At 41.8% G+C, this 26,971-nt stretch overlaps 1 protein-coding gene across 1 annotated transcript in view; it reads right to left on the bottom strand.

Annotated features, from left to right (window-relative positions):
• KIF26A (kinesin family member 26A) overlaps window positions 1–26,971 on the bottom strand; it is a 106,359-nt gene that overhangs the window by 66,385 nt on the left and 13,003 nt on the right. The window contains exon 3 of the mRNA XM_075426974.1: window positions 6,565–7,065. Coding sequence (XP_075283089.1) covers window positions 6,565–7,065 — 501 coding nt within the window. The remainder of the gene's footprint in view (window positions 1–6,564; window positions 7,066–26,971) is intronic.

The following is a 26,971-nucleotide window of genomic DNA, read 5'->3' as shown; positions in this document are numbered from 1 at the left end:
CACAAGCAGGACGACTGTGCAATCCACACCTGCATCCAGCTGTGCAAACCAGTTCCTTTCATGTGGTATGCAGAGACTCTTTCTCCACCAGCCTGCACACGGCTAAGGTCTGAGCTCAGCCTGAATTTATCCGGTTTCGCGGCTGCATTAACCTCTGAAGCTGCAGCCCACCCTTAACAAGCAACATAACCAGCGCAAAGCAACGGTAGCCTTACAAAAGCACTTCTACATCAGCTATATAGAGTCTTTCTCAAATGCTGGATGATGCCTCTGAGCTCCAGCCAAAAAGCATAAGCCTTTCTTGTAAGGTGATTTGTAGTGTTGGGGTGGCTTGGGATGCGTTGATTAACAGTCAGTTCACTGGCAAATTCATAGTGGAGCATACGCACGGTATAAATGGACCATCAGGAAGCAAAAGAAGCTGAAAGTGCATGGAATGAACAGAAAAGGCCATCCCAAAGAAACTAGTTCAAAGGCAAGAGTAGAAAATGTTAATATCTGGGGTAAAAAAAGGAGGGGATTTTTTATCTTAGCGTGGTTTATGATACACTTGCTGGATGAGAGAATGACCTGTAGGCCAAAGGTAAATCCTGTGGATTCTCATTTGCACATAATCATTAAAGTCTGCTTGTCTTAAATCTACCCTGATGAGTACAGGTGAAGTCTGGGCCAACATTCTTTATTATTGCTTGTTGACTTTAATTGTCAACAAAGGCAAGTATGGACTTGTTTCCCTGGGAGAGCTATAATAGCAACTGCTTAGCATAGAGGGGTGAAGGATCAACAGAACTGGCTTCAGGTGGTAACTGAAGCCACAAGAGGGTCTGAGTCCTGAGAACAGCTACCCTGTCCTCCACTGTAAAACCAACAGTACGACAGAAGTGTCAAACACACATCATAAAGAGATGCACTCCACACCCTTCAACTAGCCTGCACATGGCTAAGAAAATGCTCATTTCCATTTTGTAGCCAATACCTTTTCTGTCAACTCTTAACATTTTTCCTAAGTCACTCTGATACCTGGGGATACTTTAAAAAGTAACTTCATCTTCACCTTCAGCATCCTACACTGCGAGCAATCTAGAAAAACAGAGTCCAAAGACCTTAGCAACTACACAAACCAGAGCACTACGTTTTTATCGGAGTGTTCAAGGCTGAACTGCCAATCCACACCCTCTGAGCTGGTTGCTGCTGGGCCAGGGCCTCGCCAACTCTGAACGCACGGTGCTGACAGCAGCATCGTCCTCCACACCACAGCTCTCCCTCTGCATTTGCTAAGGCAGCAAAGTGCAACGCAAGGCATTACTGCCCAGCTGAGACACAACAGCCTCAGGAAAGGTCTTTTCCATGAGGACTATGAATTAGGTTAGTATGAGACAAGCATTTAGTCACTTGGATTAAAAGGTTTCCTTCTGCTGTTCAGACTTGTAACAGAGAGTGACCAACACTGAAGATTTCCTCCACCCCCCCTCTCCCCTATGGACTTCCTCTACAAGAGCAGTAACAGCACCACCACTAAGCTAAAGGGAAAACAGAAAAGCCTCTGTGCAGCCTTGGCCCCACCGCCTGTCTGGGGTTTGCTACTGACTTCTGCAGAATCAAGATGTTATACGTGGAGTCTGACAAATGTCCCAAAGCTCAGTCATTCAGCTGTCTCACTGGTGGGATTTATGGTCAAAGCACTATATTTTAATTGTTTTGTTACAAAGTATATTTCATGCATTGTATTAATAAAAGGTCACTGAGAAAGCTATCACGAAGGATTTTAAAAATTAATTTAAAAATCCATTTGGTTTGACATTCATCAAAGTAAAAAAGTAAATGCTGGAAAGTAAATCTTCTCCTTCTTCTGTTTTCCAGTGTCAGCTTTTTATTGCATCCTCTAAGCAAAATGTAAGTCATCCTCTCTATAAACAAAGAGGATTTAAGGAACGTCAGAAGCTGAACTACCCTCAGATGAATCCATCTGGTTTACATTAGGGTTAGCAGAAGACTTATTCCTAGGAACTACAGGAAAGCTTGAATTGTGACTAAAATAACTGGGAATCTTTCACACGAAACAAATGAACGTAACTCCTGTAACTCTAGAGTATATGCACCCATTTACACACGCTGTGGGTGAATCCTCCCTCTCTGAACCTCACTAAACCAGGCCATAAACTTATGCCTAACTTTAAATTTTTGAACGCTCTCAAGGATGTACATTGGACTTTTGACAAATTTACAATTTTATATACATATGCTTTAACAGTTTTACTTAAGACACTTTCAGTTTTCCAGTGCTCCAACTTTCCAATTTCCTAACGGTGCATTTTTAATGTATTTTTAAAGCAAATTAGAAGCTGTTAAAAATTCAAGGAGCCACAATAGTTTGCCTTATAACCAGTATCAATTATATATATTCAAACTAGCAATATAGTGTGGCAAGGCTTTCATTTCCCATAAGATGAACAAAAAAGTAATTTCTAAAACAAGCTCTATCTCACTGTGAATGTCTGCAGCACATGGCATGGCTACTTGACCACTTTTATGCAGTACATAACACTGCATTCTAGTAACACTGTCAACTGAAAGCATACAGTAAGACCTTTTTCCACAATACATACAGATACTTCTAATACGTGTACAAGGTATTTTCAGCGGTTTTAACACTCTACCGTCCGGTCAGATTCCAATACATGTAGGGACTACCCTCGCTCCTCTGCTTCTGTGTTAAACTGAGTGGCAACGCTGAGCACCCCTAACATTTTTTCATTTGAGTAGTAACCTTATATTCACTTGTCAGGTCTAGAATTAAACACATCAATATAAAACTATTTATTAAAGTTGTCAGTTGTCCACTACAAATCACCTGTCTTACCGACAGTTAAACAGCGTGCGCTCCCCTCCACAGTGCACGCTGTCTGGTCAGACTACTTATCACTGCTACCGGTGATTATTTTTTGTAATTTTTCACAACAGGCCACTTGGGTAAAGCAGCTGATTACATCTTCACCTTTTGCACCTTGGTTGCAATCCTAGTCTTCCCCTCCGTGGACCTTCCTCCAGATCCTTAATTACTGTTCCTCTTCATGGCTCCTGAAGCCCACAGTTATTTTGGTTTGAGCAGCACCCACACTATGCTTTGAAGACATTTTCCTGTTCAAAAAATTTATAATCTATATAATGGATTTTCACACTTGAACTCCAAACACATATTAAAAATTTACAATGTCCTGCACTTCTGACCCCCAACATTCAGCCCAGAAGTGTTTTTGAAACCATAAGTGACATTACAAGGTAAGACATGTGAGTTTGGGGAGGGAGATGAGAAGAACAGAAATCAAGTAATTTTTTTTCCTCTCTGCAGACAGTTCCACTACCGCCACTATTAAAACTAGCCATAAATAAAAAATATGGATCCCGGACAAATGTTTGTAGGTACGAGGTCTCCTGAGGCTGGGCAGCCGTACACTGGGGTGTATTTTCTTGCCCAGAAGACACCAGGCACATGGCACCCCGTGTTGGTCGCCAATGCAAGAGTTTGCTCTGTATCACCCACCTGGGCTCTACCAGCACCAGCAGAAAGCCACAGGCATTTTTGGCAGACAAGGTGAGCCAAGAAAGATATCCAAGATGAGAAGGACAAAGCACCTCTTTGAGGTGCATGTTGTTCTCCCACAACTACAAAGGAAGCCTCGGTAATTAGTTTAGAATAAACACCTGTCTTTTTGGCAGGTAAAAATAGCTGAGATGAACCCCAGCCTTCATCTGTGTCTGTCTTCCCATCTTTAGAAAATTAGTCATGCTCCTTTTGTATGCAGCACTAAGTTAAATCACTGAGAGGTAAGGCGCCTGGGTAGCAGTTTCCTACCAGGGAGTTCAGCACTCGTTTCAAGAACTCCCTTCTGGAAAGAAAACAAGGCAAAAGTACAGATTCCCAGTGAAACAGGTATTTACAGAGTGGTCAAAAGAACTGAGAGTTTAAATTCCCCAGTAAAGGGGCCATCTTTTTCTTCTGCATTTGTTCAGTATCTTGCCTAAATAGGAGCTGAAGACTCCAAGATACAGTCACATCATACATAATCAATAGTGCATTCAATGCTGTCTTTGCTGATGCAATTCTTCTTCTTGCTCCAGAATTCCTCTAGCCAGACCAGCTTCACGCCAAAAGAAAACGGGAAAAGTTACTAAAGACAGACATCTCCAAGAAGCTTGTACGTCCACAGCTCTCTCCTGGGTTAATCTTCAATCTAAATCCTGTCTCCAACTTCAGGCAACAACAGCCAAAAATCAAACAATAAATAAATAAATACACAAAACTTTTCTAGTGGAAAGGAAGTTCAAACTTCACAATCAATAGAAGTCAGGGAATCCCAGCCTTTGCAAAACTGTAAGATGAGGTGAGATGAGCATTGGACAAGAATTGGATGCAGTGGATGTTGTCCTAGGCAAGGGCTAGACTAGGCAATTCCTGAAATCCCTCCAACCCCATTTCCTTCAACACCTGTGATTCCTCTGGGGACAAGCATATGGGAAGCACTTTCTGCCTCACCCACTCAAACAGCTTCATTAGACACAAGGCTTTTAATAATACAAAAGGCAGTAGGAGAATTCAGACAGACACAGAAGGCACAATCTGGGAAGACATCCACAACAGAGACTTCAGTAATGATATTCAGGCTTAAATTAAAAACAAAAAGTACAAAAAAAAAAAAAAACCACACCACCAACAAACTGAAGCCTAGCATCTCTCCAAAAACTGCTTCTAAATCTAAACTGTCCTTGCAGATGACTAGATCACATCCAAGCAGCCTCCAACACTCACAGTCTAACAGTGTTTGTCCTTTCATTAAAGGTCACCGTTTTCCAGGCTACTGAGTTTCTTTGCATATTTCTAGATCACACTTCAGCTCTGTTGCATTATAGACATTTTTCCTTCACAGAGGTTAAATGAGGCAACTTAGTTTTATCTTAGAATAACGCAGTGGTTAGGGAAAACCACATCTATCAGTCAGCATGTTTAAGCCGGAAGAAATCTGGAGCTGGCTGTTAGTGAATTATTTAAGACAAGAATAAGGCCAGAGAAGGAATGAGAAATGGAAATACTTCTGCCTTCAGAGAGTACAGGCTTTTCAACCCAGTAGCTTTCCCTTTTTTTCCCCTACATTCCGGTGATATACATGGAATTTAAAAGATAATTAAAAGGTAACATCCTATGCCTTACATTGGCCAAAGTGATCCCTAACGCATGGAGCAGAATTTTAGAGAAAAGCACTCATAGCAGGAGCTTCTCATAAACCACAAAGAGCTGAATGGGCCAGTTTTTTCCCCTTTCTCAATGTAAAATCGTGAGAGCGCGATCTGACATCAGTGGAGATTCACTGGATTTAAATGGGGACCCCTCAAAGGTGGGATGTCTGTGCATTCACAAATTTCCATATGAGAGAGAAGTATGGGAGGGAGGAATCATGTCTCCAGGCCTTTTCTGGAGGGAAACACAACAGCCACCCTGTAAAAGTAATGTTACACAGCAACACTTAAATATTTCTGGAAGGAAACACAACAGCCACCCTGTAAAAGTAACATTACACAGCCACATTTAAATATTTATCTCTGATGATCTTAGAGCTCAATCAGCTAAAGCTACCAAGCAATATTAGGTCGTGTTTATATACAACAGCACATGAGGCATTATGTTAAATTTAAAGCTGTCTAGCACCAACATACCTGGTCTTGCAAGATCTGCTACAATGTCTTTAAGTGAAAACCACAACTTCTATTTGTACACATTTCATCATTACTCACACTCCCCTGTTCACTACCATGTGAAAACAGTTTAGGAATAAATCTTCGTCAAAACCAGTCACTATACCCTTCTTCTCAGCACAGTTCCATAGATAGTCACATATCTGTAATGAACTTGCTTTTAAAGGTAGCATGCACCTCTACAAAGCTTTTTCATTTCCCACAGGAGTTCTTAAAATATACACAGAACACAGGAAATCAACATCAATGCTTAAAATCCAAGTGCAATGACATTTACAAGCATGTGGCTCTGAAGCAACCTTCTGAACATCCTCCTTTCCAGCAAACTGCTTTGCAGCACATCTAACCTGAAGATTAATGCTCTCCATCACAGTCTATCAACAGCATCTGCTGAACTGAACACAGCCTTAGAAGTTCAGCGTCAGACTTGGGGGTCAAGTTCATCTTTGATATAATCCCATGAAGATCGCAGAGTTTCATATGTGATAAACTTGGCCTTTTATGGTTTTCTAAAGGGGTCACCAGGTATGTGACAGACACATAACATCACCTGCATACGTGAAGTGAAAATAGGTGCAAAAACATCTGAGGGAAGGATCTCACCATCTTAGATAAGAAAGCAAATGCCTCGTGACACCTGACAGAACATTGTTCAAAGCTCTTTTTCAGCTCTTCAACTCTTGAAATATGGTTTAGAATACCATTAGCTGATCCTCCCTAAGATAAATATATATACACATCTCAAATTTTATCTTTATCTCTCTGTATATCCACACACGTAAACAAAACTCAAGCACATGAATTATCGCTACTTACTAGACAAGCCTGTGGCAGGAAGCTGTTCACCCTGGAGATACTCCACATGCCCTCGAGGTACTGCTGAGCTTGGATGGTGACCGAGCTCAGAGCACCGCTGAAACCGCTGGGGGCCACCGTGACTTGAACGCTGGAGTTCGGAAAACCGCCCACGCCTTGAGACCACCCCAGTCCCTTCTTCCTCTCTGTCCCAGAGAAGAGATTCGGCGACTTTCCAGGCTGCCTGCCCACCTGCCCAGCAATGAGTGGCAGGTCTCTCTGGGAAGAGACGGTGACCATCCTGGGTACCATGCTGGTCACGGCCCCGGCGCTGGGCGGGAGGTCGGGCATTTCTGGGTAGCTGGTTTGACTGAGGGTGTGCATCATCTGAATGGCTTCCTGCTTCAGCTGATTCAAGTGAGTGGCACAAGTTTCGCATCTGCTCTCTCCTTCATTCCTGTTTTTCTGTAAATAGTCAGGCACTTGAAGCTTGTCGAAAATTAAAGTTGATAATCGTGGGTCCTAAAGAAGTGGGGAAAGGCAGAAAAACCATACTGAGTTAAAACAACACAGAAAGATAAAAAGAAAGACAAAGACGAAAGTTCTCCATGAGTTGCTCTCCACCCATGGAAGTACTTTATTCTGGCAACTCTCAGCCTTTTTTCCTCTGAATACCCTAAAAGACTCACAGGTCACAGAGAATTAATAAACCGTAAGTGAATTCATTTTTATTAGACCCAGCATGAAAATTATCATCAGAATTAAACAGTGGAGCTGTGGTGCACTTGGTAACTACTCATTCTTCTAATTAACTCTCATTCAGAGACACCTAGCATGCCTGTGCTTCCCACGCTCAGGGACAATGTTGGTTGAGATGCTGAACCTACAAATATCATAATGTGTTTCCAAGGCACACCACCACCTTAAACCCAGGAAAACTAGATTTTAAACTATTTCCAAAAATTAGTGCATGACCTAGTAAACGTTTTGTTGTCCTCACCCTCACAAATCATTAATCAAGTGGCATAAAAAACAGTTTACATGGTGCTGCCCACAGCTGGCTCCTCTGCCAGCAAAGCCTGTTATTTCTGATCTTTGCAACCCAGATGGTCGCTATATTCCCTTACGCTGCAGTTGCTTTGATGAGAAATAGATTTGAGCCTACAGCCATGTGTGAAGGTGTGACAATGTGCACACTAAGAAGCTGATTTAAAAGCAACACCTATTTTGTTTCCACAGAGCAATATCCGTCCCTTCCCCCTCACCAGTCCATTTTAAAGCTGCCAAGACATTTTAAAACCCTGCTCTGTGTTTCCAGTTCAGAGATACAGTTACCTATCTCCTAAAACACACAAACGCCTTCCCATCCCAAGCCTGCTACTGTAAAGATTAGTCAAGAGATTAAATCCAGTCCTGTTATAAATCTGCTATCAAGACTAATGCCATGCAGTAAAACTGACCCAACTTCACACACTCTGGTTGAACTCTCTAAACAATTAAGGTTTTAATGAAATCACAGTGCAGCCAAAGGTTTCTTTGTATAATTATTTTAAGTGAAAATATTTAATTTGCTTGTTAATAATGAGGGCACACAAAGCTAGTAAGTCAGCCACCCAACATATGCTGGGGGTATCCCCAGATCTGTACTCATTTTTAAAAATGTATTACTTTATGCCAAGCTGCAATTGGTCTCTAGGAAAGTAATGCCCTATTAGAAAACTAACTAATTCTGGTTTTAATTACAACCCACATCAACAAAACTCTTTTAAGAAGTCTTAGCATTGGTACTTTGGCTTTGCTCATTCTCTTTCAACTGCGCTATTTCCCTTTGCTCTGAATTCATGAAGTCCTAAATCACTGCCTAACTTCTGCGCCAGCAGCACGGAATTTATCACATTTTCAGCTGCTGGACTATTTCTAAAATAGTTTTTAATCTATCTCACAAGACACAGTACAGTGTTGACAGAAACCATTGTGAGTATATCTAGCATCACATCATTCAGCAGCCAAAAGCCATTCACAAAAGTTGCTCTTTCTGCAATAATCTAAACTATTGTTTATTTACTGACTTAAAAAAAAAAAAAATACTTTTTAGGCTACGGAAAGCTGCTCCTGCTGCTGACTGAACAATAAATTGCATTTACGTTAGTGAACCACTTTACAAAAGCAAGAGAAAGACACTGTTTCATTTTTGTCTCTTCTTTTTATTGAGGTTTAGGTGCTGGTAAAAACGCCTTTGAAGTTGTACTATTTGCTTACCCTCATGAGCAAGAAAATTCTTTCCCTCCAAACCTCCCAGAAGACGATAATACTCAATTAACAGATATTAGTCAGGGAAAAAAAAAAAAATTTTGAAACTTTTTTCTAACCCTTCAGCAGAAAGTGCTATTGGTTAGACCTAAAAAACACGAAGACTCGGTGCATCAAGCACTATTAAGCCTCAGGCAAAACAAAGGCCACGCAATCTATCTCCCAAGAAAAACAAACAGCACCGGGGTCCACAGAAACCTTTCCAAGGGAGAGCAAGCCTTTTGAGCAAATTCTTGGCGCGGCTGACACACAGCATCTATTCAAACAGCCCCAGAAAACAGCACCTTCAGCGCCGGGTGCCCCGTCCGCGGCCAGGCACTTCCCTGGGCTCACTCCTTTGATCCAAGCTGGGCACACAAGGAAGCACCTGCAGGTCCCGACTGCGTGAGCCTCATCTGGCAATGTTTAAAATTGCTATCAAATGTCAAAACTTTCAAATAGGCAATTAAAGCGAATTGCTAGGTGAAACAGGCTTCTCATTTAAAAGAACGACTTCTTTTGATGTAAAAAAAATTAATGACCCCAATTCTAGCTCCATAAACACAGTTTACAGTGTAAGGCAGATCAGAGTCAGGCCTGTCTTGCAGTTACAAGGAAATTGAGTGGATGCCATATCAAAGGGGGGAACAAAAAAATTTGATTTATTTTGAAAATTACACAGAACAAATCATATAAGCTCATGCTCTGCCAAATTTAAAGCTTCTAATTTATTTATAGTAAAAAATAAAAATAAAGCCACCTCATTTCCAGTGCTTGTATTTTGCCAAGCATTTACAAGGGGCCTTTTAACCCCCTCATCCAGCCTCTGTGATACCAGTTTGCATCTGTGGCCATCCTCCTCCAGCACCTCACCAAGGGCCCAGCTGTAGAGGTAGATTACTTTTATTTTTCCACTCTGTGAGACAAAAACACCTGGCTAATGGTTGGGCGCGAAGGGCAGAGGAAACACAAGTTACTATTAAAAGCATTAACCATAACTTAAAAGTTCAGCCAGCCCCATTAAAGAGGTTTTACTATCTGGTGACAATGCCTGGTCCCGGGGAGCCCCCGCTTCAGCAGCTCACGCACTAACAAGGCTGGGGTGGAAGTTACACTCTCATGTTTTACAGAGGGAAGAAATAAAACCTGAGTGACCAAATGTGTTAGACACACACGCGGGAGGGGGGAGGCAGTTAAAGCCATCCTTGTTACGGCTCCACCGGCAGAGAGGCAAGCCAGACAAAGGGGGTCTGCAAGTCACTGGAGGGCTTGGCACAAAAAAAATCAACACACAACATACAAGCCTCTGTTCCAAACAGTGCTCCAAAACCACTTTAGTCTGCTGTGCTACGAAGAAGACTCCTTTATTCCTCCACAGCATAAATTAACTATGCTGTCTTTATCAGACCTACTTTCCAAATGCCATTCTTACCTTCTGAACAACCAGGATAAGCAAAATACTGTGATGTAGCATTCACAGCTACCCCTCCCGCTGCAGAAACCAAAACCCTAATTCCAGTCACAGCTTGTTAACTTTTGCATACAAATGTGAGATATCAAAACACCGCAGACTGTTAGAGTGGTAAAATAAACGGTCCCACTAGGGACAACTGCACCGGGGAGCCCAGCAGCCCCCCGGCAAGGCCAAGGTATGAGATAATTATGTGTACTTATACGAGCCAGAAATCTTCTGAAAAGCCTGAATTGACGAGTGCTTTTCAGCAAGCGGTTGTTACAGACACAAGCCAGCCTGCAAACTGCTGCTGGGAGATGAAACACACATGTGCAAACTGCCCGCATGAGGAAGAGCACATGGACGCGGTCTGCAAGTCTTCCCAAACTCAACTGGGCAGGGTGGTAACCCTGGAGTCAGCCTGCAGGCTTTATCTCTGAAACCAGACCGAGGGAGCACAGATTTGAAAACACATCCAGGAGCATATAACAGAAAGAAGGACACTGTCATTTTTATGATTCTGTGATTTTAATTCACACTTGCCTCTCTGATGTCTACCTCAACTGCTGCACTGCCTCCCCGCGCCATCCAGCGAGGACCAAGCAGGGTTTCAGCTACGCCGAGGACACCAATGCGCTGCATGCAGGGCACACAAACAAAACCCACACCGCACAACTGTACAACACTACGGCCTGAGACCGTTGCCCTTGAAATGACAGACACATTCCAAGCAACCGCGATGTGGCCAGAGCCCACCAGCCCCGGAAAGCCCCTCTACAGCTTCGGCACCAAAATCACAGCCAAGTTTTCAAAAGCATGCAACGCCAAATGAACTTGCTGGAGCCAAACTCCTCTGAAAATCTGAAGCAGTCTGTCAGTGATATTGCACTGAAAAACTTTGATTCTATTGAAATTTTAGCTCAATCTGGAATTTCTCAAGTATTTAAAGTTTGCAGTTAGATTGTTTGTTTAGTTAACAAGGAGTAAGAGAGAGCTTTTCCATTGCAAAAGAGAAACAAAGTTACAAGCTTTAAATCTTACCTGCAGCTACTGACTTCTAACTCCCAAACTAAGCAAGAGGAGAGGATGCAGAAAAGCATCTGGATTCTCACTTAAGAAGTCCCTGAAATAATACCCACCCCTCTGTAACCTAATCCTTTCAGTGAGGAACTATCCACAGAGTGCGAACAAACGATGACGAACAAACGATGGAAAGTCAAATTGCCAACAACCGTCCTCAGTAATTACCTGCAATTCTGCCTGGCTCTAGTTTCTGCAGCGCAAATGTATCTGGAGCAGTATTCTGAATTAAATTAAATTCTTGATATAGAGATAATTAAAAAGAAAGAAGATGAATCACTGAATGTCACACTGAAATATATACCTAAATACAGACCTAGGTAAACAACCTTTTTAAAGGATGCTTTGGGAGAAAGGAATGTATGTTCCTAGTGCAAAAGAATCAATGTTAATGATTTTTTGTCTTAATTGTCTTTCCAGATTTCTGCTGTGCTGTTTACAAATTAGTTTTTATCTTACATGACATTGTGAAATATCCAATAATATCTTCTATATTGACAAATACTTTGAAGGCTGACCCTTGCTTTCAACTATATAGCAGTCATTGTCAGAAAAAGAGAACGCTATACTCTGCAAAATCAGACTGCTCAATGTAATCAAGGAAAAAAACAGTGCTAATGGTTAATTTTTTTTTTATTTTTTTTTTTTTTAAGAAAAGCTTCCAAGTAGCTGACTGTCTCAAGGGAGTGAAAATATGAGCTGTAAGTCTTCGAGTAACTCGTGTGGTGAATTCATTCATTTACTGACCTAACCTTATCGGAATATAAACAATCAAGGAAAAACAAACACACAAAGCTTTCACAAAAACAGAACTCACCAGAAGTCCCATCTCCTGAGGGTTAAGGGTATGTGGAACCTGCAATGTAACTTTGCTGTCCTTGAAAACAGCCCTCTGAATAAGCAAGAGAGCAAGCCACACTTCCAGAGAGAGCAAAATGCACACACATTAAAAAACAAAAAGATGCACTTTTAAGGCCAAATTCCAGCCGGTCTCTCTACCCGAATGTCTCACTACCTTTAAGCGCAAAACTAATTTAAACCAATGGACTGTGGTCCACCTCCCACGTTGTCCGCTAACAGGATTTCTTCAAATCTCCCATCCCATTGTACTGTTTCTAACCACAACCTGAGGCAGCGCACACAGACATGCCACTGGCTCTACCCAGCTAGACTCAACCCGGTTTCTTTTCATCTTTGGCATCATGAAGAGTTTGAAAAAACTATCTGAGCACATCTTCTAACTTCTATAAGTATACCACGTCTCTATTAAACAGCGCCCATCTTTCTAACAAAAGTCAAGCAAAACGATAAATCTGCTAAAAAACACATGACCCCACACTAAAAATGACTGCGGCATGTTTCGTTATTCTGCAGCCTCTGCTGAACTCTATTTATTTCCATTTCCTGCCCACTTTAATGTACTTCAGTGGCCCGCAGTAAAGTTGAAGCAATAGGTGTCTGTCATAAAGATGAACAGTGCTATTGGAATGCATAATACAGTGGAAAGAGGAAATGAGAGCAATCTGCTTTATTTACATCTCAGACTCCCATCAGCACCTCAACCCACCTCCCAGTGGTTCCAGCCGCCTTTCCTGTTATCTTGCTGTATAGTCCCCTGCAAGGATTTGGCTTTTAACCTTGCAGAACCAGAGGGTACGAGCTGATCTCCCAGATTTGCCTTCACGAGCTGGCAGGGCATTGGAGCAAACAGCCATGTAGTGTGTTCAGTGCAAAGAAAACAAAATAAAGGTAACGGCTGCGATTTAAAATAATTAAAGACACAAACAAAACAAAAGACCCCAAAGAGATCTGCTATCACAGTTAAATTTAGATCAACGCATAGGAACCTGACTACTTCTGAAAAACAGTAATTACTGTTTCACAAAATATTACTTTTAATCTCCTTTCTTTACAATCTAATTAAACAGATATTTTACTTGCCTTTGGAAAATGTTTTTCTTAATTTCATTCAATTTTAACATTTGGTATATTCTATAAACTACATATCCAAACTAGTATGTAATTTTGTGCTTATTTTTAATAGTGTATGACTTCATTTTAAAATGATGACTTTTAATTTGCATGTTTATTGTTGGTTTTAAGTAATCCTTTAATTTTCCCTCTTGGGTCTGTGGCTTACTGTAACTTCACAATGCAAATTCAGTACTGATTTTGTTCATATGAAAACACCATCATCCAACACCCATTGTGTCTTTTTTTCTTTCTCTTTTTTTTTTTTTTAAGCCTTCATCAAAGTATTATCATTTAGAACAGCAGCAAGTGTTTGGGGAAACAGCTGCATACTCATCACCACACAATACTATGGTGTCTGAGAAGTCTTTGTTTGGCTGTTACTTTCAGAAACAGCCACTTAGAAGAAGCTGCCTTTCAGAAATACAGACAAAAACTTTTGATAGAAATTAGACACTTTTATTTAAAAGATAAATATCTTTCCATCCTTAATTATTTCCTCCCTGAAACCAGAGAGTAAATTTTGGTTTGCCTATGAGCTTAGTAAATCAGATTATAGAAACTCTGCCTATTAGACTGCATAAAAAGTCACCATTTCTCTTTTCTCTTTAAAGCAAACTGAATGCTTACCTTACTCCACATACAGACGGAGTTTAATCAGGCTGCTCGGATGATACCATAGCTCTGAACTTCAGCACAGGGATGAAACTCAGAGAGCAGCACCCACTATAGAGAAAACATGCTGCCTTGTCAAAATGGCTCAGAAACATCAACTCTTGTATCGGAAACAAAATAGTGGATGTTTCCACTATTACAGTTATTTAGGCAACAGCCCATGTTTTCAGAATGACAAATTGCAACGGTCAGCCTGGAGAGATGGACTCCGCTGATGAACTCAGCCACAGACCAGCAACCCAGCCCAGAGGACTAGGAGAGGAGTAACGCCCCAAATGAGATCTTCAGCATGTTTAAGTGATCGTAACTGCATTTGTCCCAGTAGAACCGTGCCCATTTGTTATCAGACAGACCTTTAACGAGGGAGTTCAAGAACGTCTGGACACCAGCCGCAGTGAAAGCAACTCTGGCTTAGAAAAACTGGATAGGAAAAAAGTGCTTGGAGCACTCAGGACATCTGTGTACAAACCCTACAACTGTTTCAGTCCAACCATCTGAATCCAATTAAAAGAATACTCAGCGGCAGGAGTTAGGGAGTGGACACATTTTCCAAATGAACATCATTAGCATAATGTAGATTTAAAATCAGCTATCAAAACCAGTGCTTGGCATTGGATCACACCCTCTTAGTGTCTCTTTCACTTGCTCATTTTATCAATTATTTGTTTGGTAAATGAATACTTGAGGACTGTACAGAAACGATTTAGCTTTCACAACCAAAGAGCTGCCCATTGTGTGCTCCTCTTGCAAGCTACAAATTGCTGCATATAATGCACAGTTATCACACCAGGCAGTCTGCCTCCAGAAACAAAGTGGATTACGCTTATTCTTCATCTTAATTGAAGTGCCACAGCTTCAGATTAAGTGCTTCACCAAAAACTGACTTCTTGGCTGAAAAATCTTGGGTTTACATATGAATTTAAGCAGTACTGTAGTTGGTTAGAGTTATTCATTTTTCTCCTTGCTTGGACTTAAAGAAAAAGAAAAAAGAAGAAAAAAAATTCCAAGCAGGGACGAACAGAAAAGGATTGACAAAGTGTATTTCTAACTCCTCAACCACAAGCAGGCCACACATTGCCTAAAGAGTATGCTCTAGTTCTTTTGCTTACTAGGTGGCACATGCGTGAGACACCACCTCCCTCTCCAATCTGTTCATCCCACAGCAGCTCTTCAAAGTGGATTCTTGGGTGGCTTTTTTAACACCACTCTTCAGCAGAGGAACTTAAGCAAGTAAATTCACAAATCTGCCATTGGCTACCTGTTGGAAAGTGAGGTCCTGGCACCTCTAGCATCTCTGGACTTGGATGGAAGTAAGGTCTATGGTTGTCCCTTTGTTTCAGATAAGATGCTGGTGCATTGAAGTAATTGACCTCACTCTGCTGGCCCCATCTTGCATTAGAAACAAAAGATAAATATGCAGATCCTAAAGTACATCTGCAGGTGGGGGGACACTGCCCTAAGAATCAAATGATCCTCCTATGGAATCTCATTAGGGTGATCTACGATCTCAGCCATATAAACAGCAGATGGAGACAGACCATCTGAGGAGTGTCTATAGGACAAAAAGCAGTCTAGAAAATAAGAATGTTGTGGGAAGTTCAAAGGAGTGTGGTTTATTTAGTTTAGAAGAAAGAAAACTGAGCAGAGTCCTCCAGTACACGAAAAGCAGTTACAAAGAGACTAGTGACGAACTGCTTTCCATATCCACCCGGGAAAGAAAAGAAGAAATCATCCTACTTTTCAGCAGAGACACCCGAAAAAAAACTGTCAAAGGTGAGTGAATACCAGCAAGTGCTATTGAATGACGTTGAGAAATCTCATTCCTTCGTGACAGGTTCTGAAAAGCAGGTGAGAAACATCCATGGGAGGTGAGCAAGACATAGGCAATCCCATTTCAGTGGAGGAAGCTAGACTACTTTTTAAAGATCTAAAGATCCTTTTCCAGCCTTATGTTCTTATTATCCTAGTTTTGGAATGATGAGTAACACATTTGTAGACAGACTTGCTGCCTGGATTCAAGTGCCACAGACAGACAAGGAATATAGACTTCAAAATACTGTTCTCCTTAGGTGACTATTCAGTAACCTACCCTATCCTGCTCACTGCAAGTTTTCCAACTTGCATAATTTCTGTATTAATTCCATGCTTCTTGACCTAGTTGTGACCTCTGTATCACTCTGAATACTTATTCGCCAAATACTCACAGCCCATCACCACGATACCCCAAACATTCTTTATCATTAACTATACTACATATATATTCCCCTTTCAAGCTACCCTTGCAGATAAGTATAGAATTGTTATATTTCATTCCCAACAGGTTCAGGGGATAATTTTAGCAATCAAAATGAGATGACTAAATTACATGGTGTAAGTCCAACCACTCCTATCCGTCCATAGCATTCTGGAAATAAACATAATAATTAAGACTGATTAAAACCTCAGAAATGATAAATTAGGGGGGAACACCGAAAAAAACAACCAGCAGAGAGTACTAGTCGCACTGCAGTAACTAGACTACCTCCTTGAAAAGGTTCAAAAACCACTCATTGCAAAGCCCACTAAAAGGGGCTTGTGAAGGATGCAAACTAGCCATTCCAGATTACAAATGGAAGACATCTCAGGGTTGCTGATGGTACACCAGAAATGTATGTAACAGGATAGCATGAGAAAGATGAATCCATAGCTGTCTGTAGGCTTATCTACCAAGATGTTTCTAGAGGCTCTGTCATTAACACATTTCATAGCATCTTCAAAACAATTTTCTCAGTAAACCTTTTGCTCCTCTAACTCCAAGACATTTATATCAGGTTTTCAGGAGTAACAAATAATCACCAAAAAAAAATCTGCCCCCAGATACCCACACAAATGACAGATGGACAGAGATATCAAAATCCTAAATATATACACAGAACAAAGAATGATAAGGACTAGTTACTTACAGAGCTCCTGAAAAGTTAAAATAGCCCAGTGTGTTCTATGGCTATAATTTACTTACAGACTTCTCCTATTTCAACAGCTTCTTGAGATGAGAAGTTCAGCACCTAGCACCACAACATCATGGACTATCAACTACTAGCAGTGTCATAGTCAGATACTACGTAGAAACACAGCAAGAACAAGATTAGTAGTAGTAGTAGTAAGATACTCTTGTTGCTGTTTTTGGTGGTCCTGTTGCTCTTAAACAGCCATTACCTGAACAGTATTAGATAATCCTTATCTGCAAAATAACATTTCTAATAGTCCTATGTCAGATCAATCAATTGCTTTGCATGAGAGTACCTTGACTTCCCATAAGAGTACGACTTTTTGGAAGTTGGCTGCTATCCTTTGATCACACAGTCTTGTAACAAGCCTTTCAATGGCCATACTGCATTGTGAACAATAAGCATGTACACAGCCTTGAACCCTTAAGATGTCTGACTGGGCTCCAAAAGGCATTGTGTATTTTCTACTCAACCTACAGAACAAGTAAGAATTGCCTTTGTCAGCCCAGCAAATCACACTCACGTGAGCAGGACAACAGCAGACCTGTGATTAATACCCACCTGCACTCCCTCCTCACAGTGAGAAGCCCTGCAGTAGTCCCGTGAAACCTGCAAGCTCTGCAACCTCTCCCCATCCAAAGGGCTGGTGTAACCAAAAAGAAGCAACTCCCTTTGCCTAAGGTCTCTCTTCTACAAACGTAAATCAATGTGCCTTGCCCACAGGCAAACAAAAACCCACTCCACCCATGCTCAGAGCATCTTGAAAGCCATATTAACAGTGTTTATAAACTCTTCTACAACATGGGATACGAACATATTAAACACATAGGCAGATACAAGCTCACTTTGCCCATAACACGCATATATGTAGACATGCCCACAGATGGCTGGCAAAAATACCTCTGTAAACCCTTTCACGCTCCTCACACACAGGAAAAAGCCTCATTTCCCAAGACACAGAAGCAATCAAATACCTGGCAACAATTTTCAAAACCCTTCAAGCCAGATCCTATTAAAACCAGCAACTAAGAGATGAAAGGCTCTAGCTCATTCTACCAGTCACACTTACAGGGCTTTTAAACATTTACTGTATCTAATGTTGCTTCTATAGAAATTCCACAAATGTAGACAATGCCTAACATCATAGGATACATTTATGTTTCCATTCAATTGAAGCTACGACATAAAAGGATGTTTCTATTTTGTGTTCTGGGACCTTGGAAAAGAAGTTGCCTCATCACCTGCTGGAAAAGGCCAAGTACAGAGGAGGACAGGGTTCTTTTAAGATGAAAAATTACAGCCCCAGAGTGAGACCTGGGCCCTAAAGAAATCCATGACAACATTCACACCGAATGCAAAGTTGGTATTTCCCCCTCTAAGTTGAAGCATCCCCATTCCTAACTTCAAATCAGCAGTGAACTCTTTCACCAACCTGCCTCTGCGCTTCATGAAATGCCCATGAAATGCATATTTGTAGCTGTTGGGTGAGGAGTTAAGTTACATCTTAGCGTGTAAATTTTCCTCTCCATTTTAAAACATACATGCCACCCAAGTTGCCTTATTATTACAGATGTAAATACACATTTTAAAACAGAAAACTGCATGTAATCATGCCTTGCTAACATCCTTATAAAATCTGATGGCTTGTCAAACAGCTCACATTGCGGACAGTGCCAAAGCAGTTCTACAGATCATTAAAGGCCAGTGAAGATAACCATCTTGTCCAGCCTGCTGCACATCACAGCTCTGCTAATTTCAACCAGAAGAAGCAGTGACCCCGACAGGCTTATTTAATGAAAAATAGCTGTTTTATTATTTTAATAAATACTCACTTTTTATTTGAGCCCATGCATCTTCCAAAGCCACAGTACTTACAAAAGATTCATGTTTTTAAAGTACAAGGTATATGAATAAAAAACATACAATGAAACAGACAGGGACAGCACTTGAGGTGATGTAAATCCAGAGATGACACACACTATTCTTTGCTCCTGTGCCAGTTTGTATCAGCTGGGCCAGAAACTCCACTCCCAATGGTCAACTTGAGAAATCCAAGTGGTTGATTCCAGGACTCTCAGCATCAAACCCAGACACTGACTGTGTGCCGCTGACTGGTAATATTTGATTTACGCTTGCAGCTCTAGTCTCAGAGAAACCCATTATGCAGGACACGCTCAGAGATGTGTGCTTTACTTCACAAGACTGATGCTGTGATTCACAGGGAAAACCTGCACAGAAGGCACAGACTGGGATGTTATTGCTCCAGCTCCAATCAGCAAATAGTCACCGAAATAAATTAACCTCAGCAGCTCACGGAAGTCCCTGCATGAGGAAGTTAGGCAAGATTTATTCAAGACCACAATCTCAGGAGCAATTCATCAGAATCAAAGGTAAGCCAAAAAATAAATAACTGAAAATGGGACCAGCTAGAATAACAAAGCAGCACAGCCAAGGCAGCAGCCACATGACAGCCAGAGGCATCTCCAGAGCGATCAGAACAACTGTCCACAGATCTTGCCAATGAGCCAGATGCTGCTGCTGGAAGAAGGCTTGTGTTGATATAAGCTCGGAGATGTGAGATGCTTAACACCAAGAGCAATCAATCTTCACGATTCCCATGTGCCTGCCAAGCTTCACTATTATGCCACAAAGATATGAAAACAAACTTCAAAAAACACATGTAGATTCTACATGACGTCAAACTCCCCCCACCCTCCCCTTACTACTCAGAAACAAACCAGCAATTTGGGTGTAGCTATAAATGACCTGATGCTTTTCCTGAGTTAACAACAGAACCAGGAAAGAATATCGTTGGTTAAACAGCTCACTGCACACTCACTGCCAGAAAACCAATGAACTTATTATACTGTATAGGAAATTCCTATCTTCCACACCAATTAGTGACCCAACAGTGATTGATTTTATAATACTAAACTTGACTTACAAAGTGACTTCCTCTGGGGCCAACTTTCCATTACCCAGCATGTGGAAAATTGCATATAGTCAGTGCACTATGAAAACCAAGGAAAAATAACTGCTATTTCAACCCCAATTCTACCGTGCCTCCACATTCTTGCTTTCCTAAGGGAGATGCACTTTTGACAGTTACTTCCTTTCCCTGCCCAAACATCGTATCTCCACCACACACCAGCTGGGCACTCAATCAAAACAGAAACAACAACAGGAACTAGCAGCTATTCATTACAATAGGATCAAAACATTTCTAGGCACTCGTGCCCCGCCAAGTCACTGTCCTTGAAGACCCTGCCGCAAGCCACTTCTTCCCTCCCATTGCAGACACCATTACTGAAAGTGGCTCCACTTCAACCGGAAGCACCACATATTAAAAATCACAGCTTTTTAATCAGAGGCTGCTCGCCGGCAGACAGTCATATCTCAGAACTGCAGGAGGCAATGAAACTGGGCAGCAGAAAGGTGAGGAAATTAACCGCCCTACAACACAGGCTGATGTTTATCCTTTATTTTAATCAAGCTAACATTAGCTCCAGTCTATAAAACCAGAATTGCACTGCACACTAACTACCAGTGTAATCACAGAAACAGCACCACAATATGATTACTGGACACTAATCATAACTTATAAAGAGTTAAAGACAATCAAGTACATGTAATAAAGATTTATATGCAGTTTTCCACTGACCTGGAAACAGCTTCATACATTAATAAGTTAACATTACTGCCAGGAACAAAGCAAACAGTTACATCTACATGACAAAATACATGAAACACAAGAGCCAGATGTTGGGTCCTTTCATCAAGAAAGCAATTATTTAATTCCTGGGAAAAGCTTTTCTCTCTCATTGTTCCATCAATATATAATATTGCTCATAAAAGACCCAGTCCTGGCTCCACGGTGTGGTCTGGGTACAAATCTGCAGCTTTGCACAGGGCATGAACCAAGGGTCTCCTTTTCCTGCCATGCAGTTGCTTCTGGGCAGTAAGCACATGGCAACTGGAGACATCCTCAGACCACATCCACACCTCCCCGTTCCATGTACAACAGCACAGACCCCAAAGTGGCTGCCAAGACAGACTGTGCCTCCCCTCACACTTCTACAGGAAGGCTGGTTCTCCATAGGTGAGCATAATAATGAACACCAGGGAGCTGCCCACACTCTCCATGACAGCTGCTGACCTCCAGCTCTCAGACATGAGGAGTCCCTTGGCCGCCAACCTAACAGCTCCCCACCCCAAGCACCACTGAGAACTGCTGGTCTTTGGCAAGTCATTTTGGCCATACCCTTCTCACCCATTCTCCCTCCTCCCAAATGACAACAGCCATCATCTCTCACAAGTGAACACCCAACAGCCACCATCAGCATCAGATTACCCTTAAAGGTAATCCAAGTAATCTAGGTCATCTAGTCCAACCGGGTAATCTAGTCCAGGTAATCTAGTGCAACCCCCCTGCAACGAGTAGGGACATCTTCAACTAGACCAGGTTGCTCAGAGCCCTGACCAACCCAGCCTTGAATGTTTCCAGGGATGGGGCCTCCATAGCTTCTCTGGGCAACCTGTTCCAGTGTCTCACCACCCTCACTGTAAAGACTTCCTTCCTTATATCCAGTCTATATCTACCCTCTTTTAGTTTAAAGCCATTACTCCTTGTCCTGTTGTAACAGGCCCTGCTAAAAAGCCTGTCCCCATCTTTCTTATAAGCCCCCTCCAAGTACTGGAAGGTGGCTATAAGGTCTCCCCAAAGCCTTCTCTTCTCCAGGCTGAACAGTCCCAGCTCTCTCAGCCCTTCTTCACTGCAGAGGTGCTCCAGCCCTCCAACCATTTTTCACGGCCCATGCTCAGCCTTACCCCCAGGGGGCTTACAGAAGCAATATGGGTAAATATTTACACACTGGTCACATACATAGGCCCAGCTGGGTGTAGGCACCCCGTGTGTCAATCTTGCAACTCTAAAGCATTTAATGAGTTTACCAAAAATCACAAATTACACAGTACTCTAGACAATAAGCAGTTCAGCAGTTTTGTTAACTACACGATGGACAGCATAACTGAAAAAGCACATCACTCTGCAAGATTACTCTGAGGCTATCACTAGATAAAACAGGCAGACTCAGACTGAAAAAAACCCTATGTAAAGTACACTCCTGAACAAGACAAAATGAATAGAAGAGCTTAATAAACACATCCATTAACTAGGAAATATCCCTGCAGCAATTAAAACTTTGCAAAGTACTACAATGTACACCTGGTTATTGCTCTGACATCTGCTTAGTTTTTCCATGTGTTTGTAAGTTGGACCAAAGAGAAAGATAATTGAGTTTATGGCCATATCATGACAAAAATGACAACAAGGTACTGTTAACTGTTCATGAAAAATGGCACAGAAACTCAAATAAAGCATATGTACTGTTTGAAATGCTTAAAAGTTACTGCATTTTATAATGAACTATATACAACCAAATGGTGTTTCTCCTATTGCTGAAGAATAATTTTATTCTGAACTAAGGATGCCATCATAAAGTGAGAGGAAATTCACGATCTGAACAATCACAGTTGTGCTGAGCACATTTTTAGGCATATGGCAATTTTATAATGGTCATTGGGGATGAAGAGCTAAAATTCTGTTGCAGACTCTGAATTTAAGACATTTCACATAAAATTGTGTATCTCAGGAAACAAATAAATTGTTAAGTGTGCAACCTCATAACATTACAGCCAATATTCAGCATATGTAAATCTGACTACCTCAAATGTGAACGCTACTTTCAGTACAGGGACCCAATTACTTTACAAAGGGTCCAAATAGAGTAAAAAAAAAATTTGTCCAAAGGCATCATTAAAAAAAAACAAACATGAGATCTGTCTCAATTTTATACGGTCTGAGTTACCTCAACGTTATGCAGCTACAAGATGTGATCACACGTTCCCAAGTAAATGCCCTGATTACTATTGTAAGTCTGTCATTTAAATAGTTCCTTCCTGTTTAAAACGTAGAAAGCCAAATCTGTTTTCCCACCACTACACATTGTGTAAGACTCCTTTCTCTTCCAGCAAGCTGGCTGAAGATGGATGAGCTCCCAAACTGATATCATTTTTAATTACACTTTTCTCTCTCGTTACTAATTTCCTAAACACGTCTCTAATCTTGCAGTGAAATCTCTGAGCGCAGTAGGTGTATCCACATACATCATGCTCTAGAAAATTAATACGAGATAATGATCAGGACTGCCATCACAACATAATCTGAAACAAGCAAGATACACTTGAGGTGATACACGCTCATTAGACTCCGAGCTCAAGTGTTTCTGGAAAACAGCTGTTAATGGATAGTTTCTCCTCCTCCTACATCCTGAAGCCAGTAACGCAGTCATTGGGCTCTGGAGGAAGGAGATGCTTGAAGCAACCTCCCCTTTGCACTTTCTACCAGGCAGTTACAAGCTTATGATGCCCAATGCATATTCACTCCTCCACATCCTTATCCTAAGTACTCCACCAGGAAACACTATTTGCATAAGGGAGCCACAATCATCTGCTCCTCTACAGAAGATAAGCACGGGCAGCGCAGCTCCCTCCTGCCATCAGCGGTCCAACAGCTCCCTCCACCTGGGACAAAGTCTCCTGGTGGGGCTGTCCTCTCCAAAAGCACCGAAGGAGAGCAGAAAGTGTTGGAGGTAGCCACACCCACCAAACAGGTAGCGAAGCACATGCCCACGCACGCCCCAGGTACCAAAAGGGGTCACACGCCCGGCAGCTGTCTGCATCAGATGTTCTTTTGGCGGGCAGGAATCAGGACTATGTATAGACCCGTCAGCTTAGGTCAACCAAGTGCCAGCCAATTATGCACACGGGATCTCTCTCATTCCTCAGGTATCTCTCACGACCTGAAAGGCACTGCACAGCTAAACGTGTTGCAGCATTCTTTACCATTAAGCCACCAGGGCAAGACAGCAACTTCTAGGGGAAAAAGTAAAAAATCAAAAGGGCAACTGTCATTGGGCTTTCTCCCCAGCTAAACACTTCACACATCAAATTCTTAAGGGAATGATGCTTTCAGCACACCAGCTGCCTTCTCATCAGCTGACACTTCCCAAATAAAAGAGGAAAATCCTAGAAACTGTTCAGAGTGGCTGGCATTTAAGGAATCAGATAAAGCAAAACAAGATAAATCACAAACAAATAAGTTTATACCTTCTAAGTGGTCTTAAAATATGTCACCAGTATGACTCTACCTATTTACTCGAAGAGAAGGGAACACTGCTGTTTCACAGTCAAAAACATGAAGGTAGAGAGAGATCAGAAATATAGTTCAAGTGTATGCACCAGATTAATGCACATAAAATCTGTGCATATATAAGGAACACCAACAGGAGGGCTCTGGTATAGATGCATGCAACTCACTAGTCTATAATTGCACGCTGAGCAAAATGTGTATGCCAAAAGGGCTAAGTATATCTAAAAATGTAATGCTAGCTGACTTGCCCTAGGTCCCTAGGGAAGCCTGTAATGCAGACAGTGCGTACAGGCTGGAGCTAAGATGTTTCACTGTACTCACACATGCTGCTATGGAAGCTGGCTGATGGAAAAGTTACACAACTTCACATTTTCTTCTCAAAAAAAAAAAGGCAGTTTCCCAAAATAGCTACCAAAATTTCATCCTGTTCTTCTATCTTCTGTCCATCTACCGACCAAGATCAAAAGCTTTAAATCCAGCCTTGACCTCCTCAAGAACCTGATGAAGAAATTTGACCTCCTACGTGAACCCCAGTTCTTCTCAAAAACAAATACTTTTCTTCTACTAAACTTCACTCATTCAGCAGAGTGAAGGAAATGCTGGGGGATGCCCCCATTTTCTCTTTCCCACGGCACCTTGAAAGGACCATGAAGAGGACAGGTACAAACCCAAGGCTTCACCAGAGCTTTGCTGTGTACCACCCACCCCTTTGACTGGAACCAGGGCCCACACTGGACTCACAACAGTGTTGAGCTGCGCAACGCAACCCTCCACCTCAAGACAAGAATTGACTGACCACTGAATTCAAGGCAAGCCTTTCAAGTGACTTCACTGGGTTATGACTGGGCTCCTACTTCTTTTTAATTCTCATCAGCATTTGCTGACAACTCCTTTACAACCAGAGGGACAGGTTCTTTATGAGAAGCTATTTCGGCTGTCCCAGCTAATGCCTTAATCCACAGACTGAAGGAGGTCATATTATCTACACGTATCAAAGGCAATGTTATGCTTCATAAGCCATTTTTCTGCTTCAGTAAGGAGTAAGCACGTTTTTATTTCTTACTATGTTTACCCATTACCTCACCAAGCAGCATTATTGTTCGTCTTTCTGAGGCTCTCCTAGAATAGGAACGTATAAAACAGGATTTCCTCCAGCTCTGCATACCTACTTACTCCAGAGTCATTAATGACATAAGACTCGATTGAACAAAGACTTAACATCAAATGAGCATTCAAAACAGCTGGGAACAAAAATATATCTGCCTGTAACACTGCATCTCTGCTTTGTCTTTAAAAAAAAGCCAATGGGGCACAAATTGGCCTCAAATATCACTTTTACAGGAATTTTTTCGTGAGAAAAATGGAAGAGCTGAACACTTGCATCTGGGACATGTAGCCCAGTGGGCTCCAAATTAAGTTTATAGCAGCTTTTACACAGCAATCTGCAAATCAAATTGTCCTTTTTACTGGATATCAGAAGTAACTCCACTGCTGTCAAAAGGAACTCTGCACAAGAATCCTCCAAAAGCCCAAACCAACTACATATTGTCTTCCATGTGATTATAAGCAATAGCTGAAACATCCAAGGGTAGGTGACACCGCTCAACTCTGAGATTTTAAAAATACCTCTAACCAATACTTTAAAGAAAACTTATAGATGTACATATGTGAGAAAAAATACAAGCAATACTGCCCCAGAATTCACAGAAGTTGATTCCTCAGGTTGTTACACCATTTGGGTGTTGGATGGGGACTTTTATTGTTCCCCTGCCAGCATGCGCTTCCCAGCGGAGCCAACGCTGCACGGCGACACGTGCCCTGGACCCATCGCACCGCACCATGAGGCAGGCGCACTAAAAAGCAGTGCACCCTGCTCCCTTCCCTCCCCACCATTCTACACTAACTCAGGGTATGCTTTCAAAAGCTACCCTGTAAGCATAGCTCCCCCGAAAATTAACAGGAATTTGGAAAAAAAAAAATAGGCAAACAATGAAAAAGCAAGCCAGAGGCTACACACTGTCCATATAATTACCCCATAGAGAACCAAAGTCGATAGGGCATGGAAGAAATAATCCAAAACCTACAAGGATACTGCTTGGGTTCAGTGCTTAGCATCCAAAATTACCTTGGCAATCGCTTAAAGACCTCGGTACCAGTGGTGTACACAAAATCAGAGGCAGCCAGCAGGCTGGGAGAAGCACCCAAGCAATGTAAGGATGCTTGAGGAGAAACACTGCTGCTCTGTTTAATGCTATCAGCTCCTGCCTGCCTGAGGGCATTTCCTACCTCCGCCTACAAACACAACCTCAACCAGTAAGTAAACAGTCTTTGAAGATAACAAAGCTTATTCTAATCTCTCACTGATGTCACTCCTGTATTGTACTCAGCCGAGCTACAAGACTCCTGGGTTAACCAACTCCTCTGTAAAAGGAGAATTACCTTAACTCTTCACTCTTGCACAGACTTAAGGAATCCTATCCAGGTATAGAAAGAAGCAGATTTTTCACACAGTGGATCTACATTTCTTCTTGTTGAACAATTACAGTAATTTTTCAGCTCACTCCTCTAGACACAGCTGAACCACTTCTATACCATTATGCTTAGCAAGGCGACCTTCTGTACTAGGCCTTTCACCGCTTCCAAAGCAAGCGGAAGTACGGCCTTTAGAAAGCAGGGGATGCCCTGGACTACTTTCCAACACTGGCAAACAGGGCTGTTGCTCCAGTGGCAAGCAGAAAGAAAAATCAGATTGAACCCAAACTA

Source organism: Opisthocomus hoazin, chromosome 7 (genome assembly GCF_030867145.1).
Source record: "Opisthocomus hoazin isolate bOpiHoa1 chromosome 7, bOpiHoa1.hap1, whole genome shotgun sequence".
NCBI lineage: Eukaryota > Metazoa > Chordata > Aves > Opisthocomiformes > Opisthocomidae > Opisthocomus > Opisthocomus hoazin.
The sequence above is the reverse complement of the archived record's forward strand: the minus strand, read 5'-3'. Positions and strand labels throughout refer to the sequence as shown.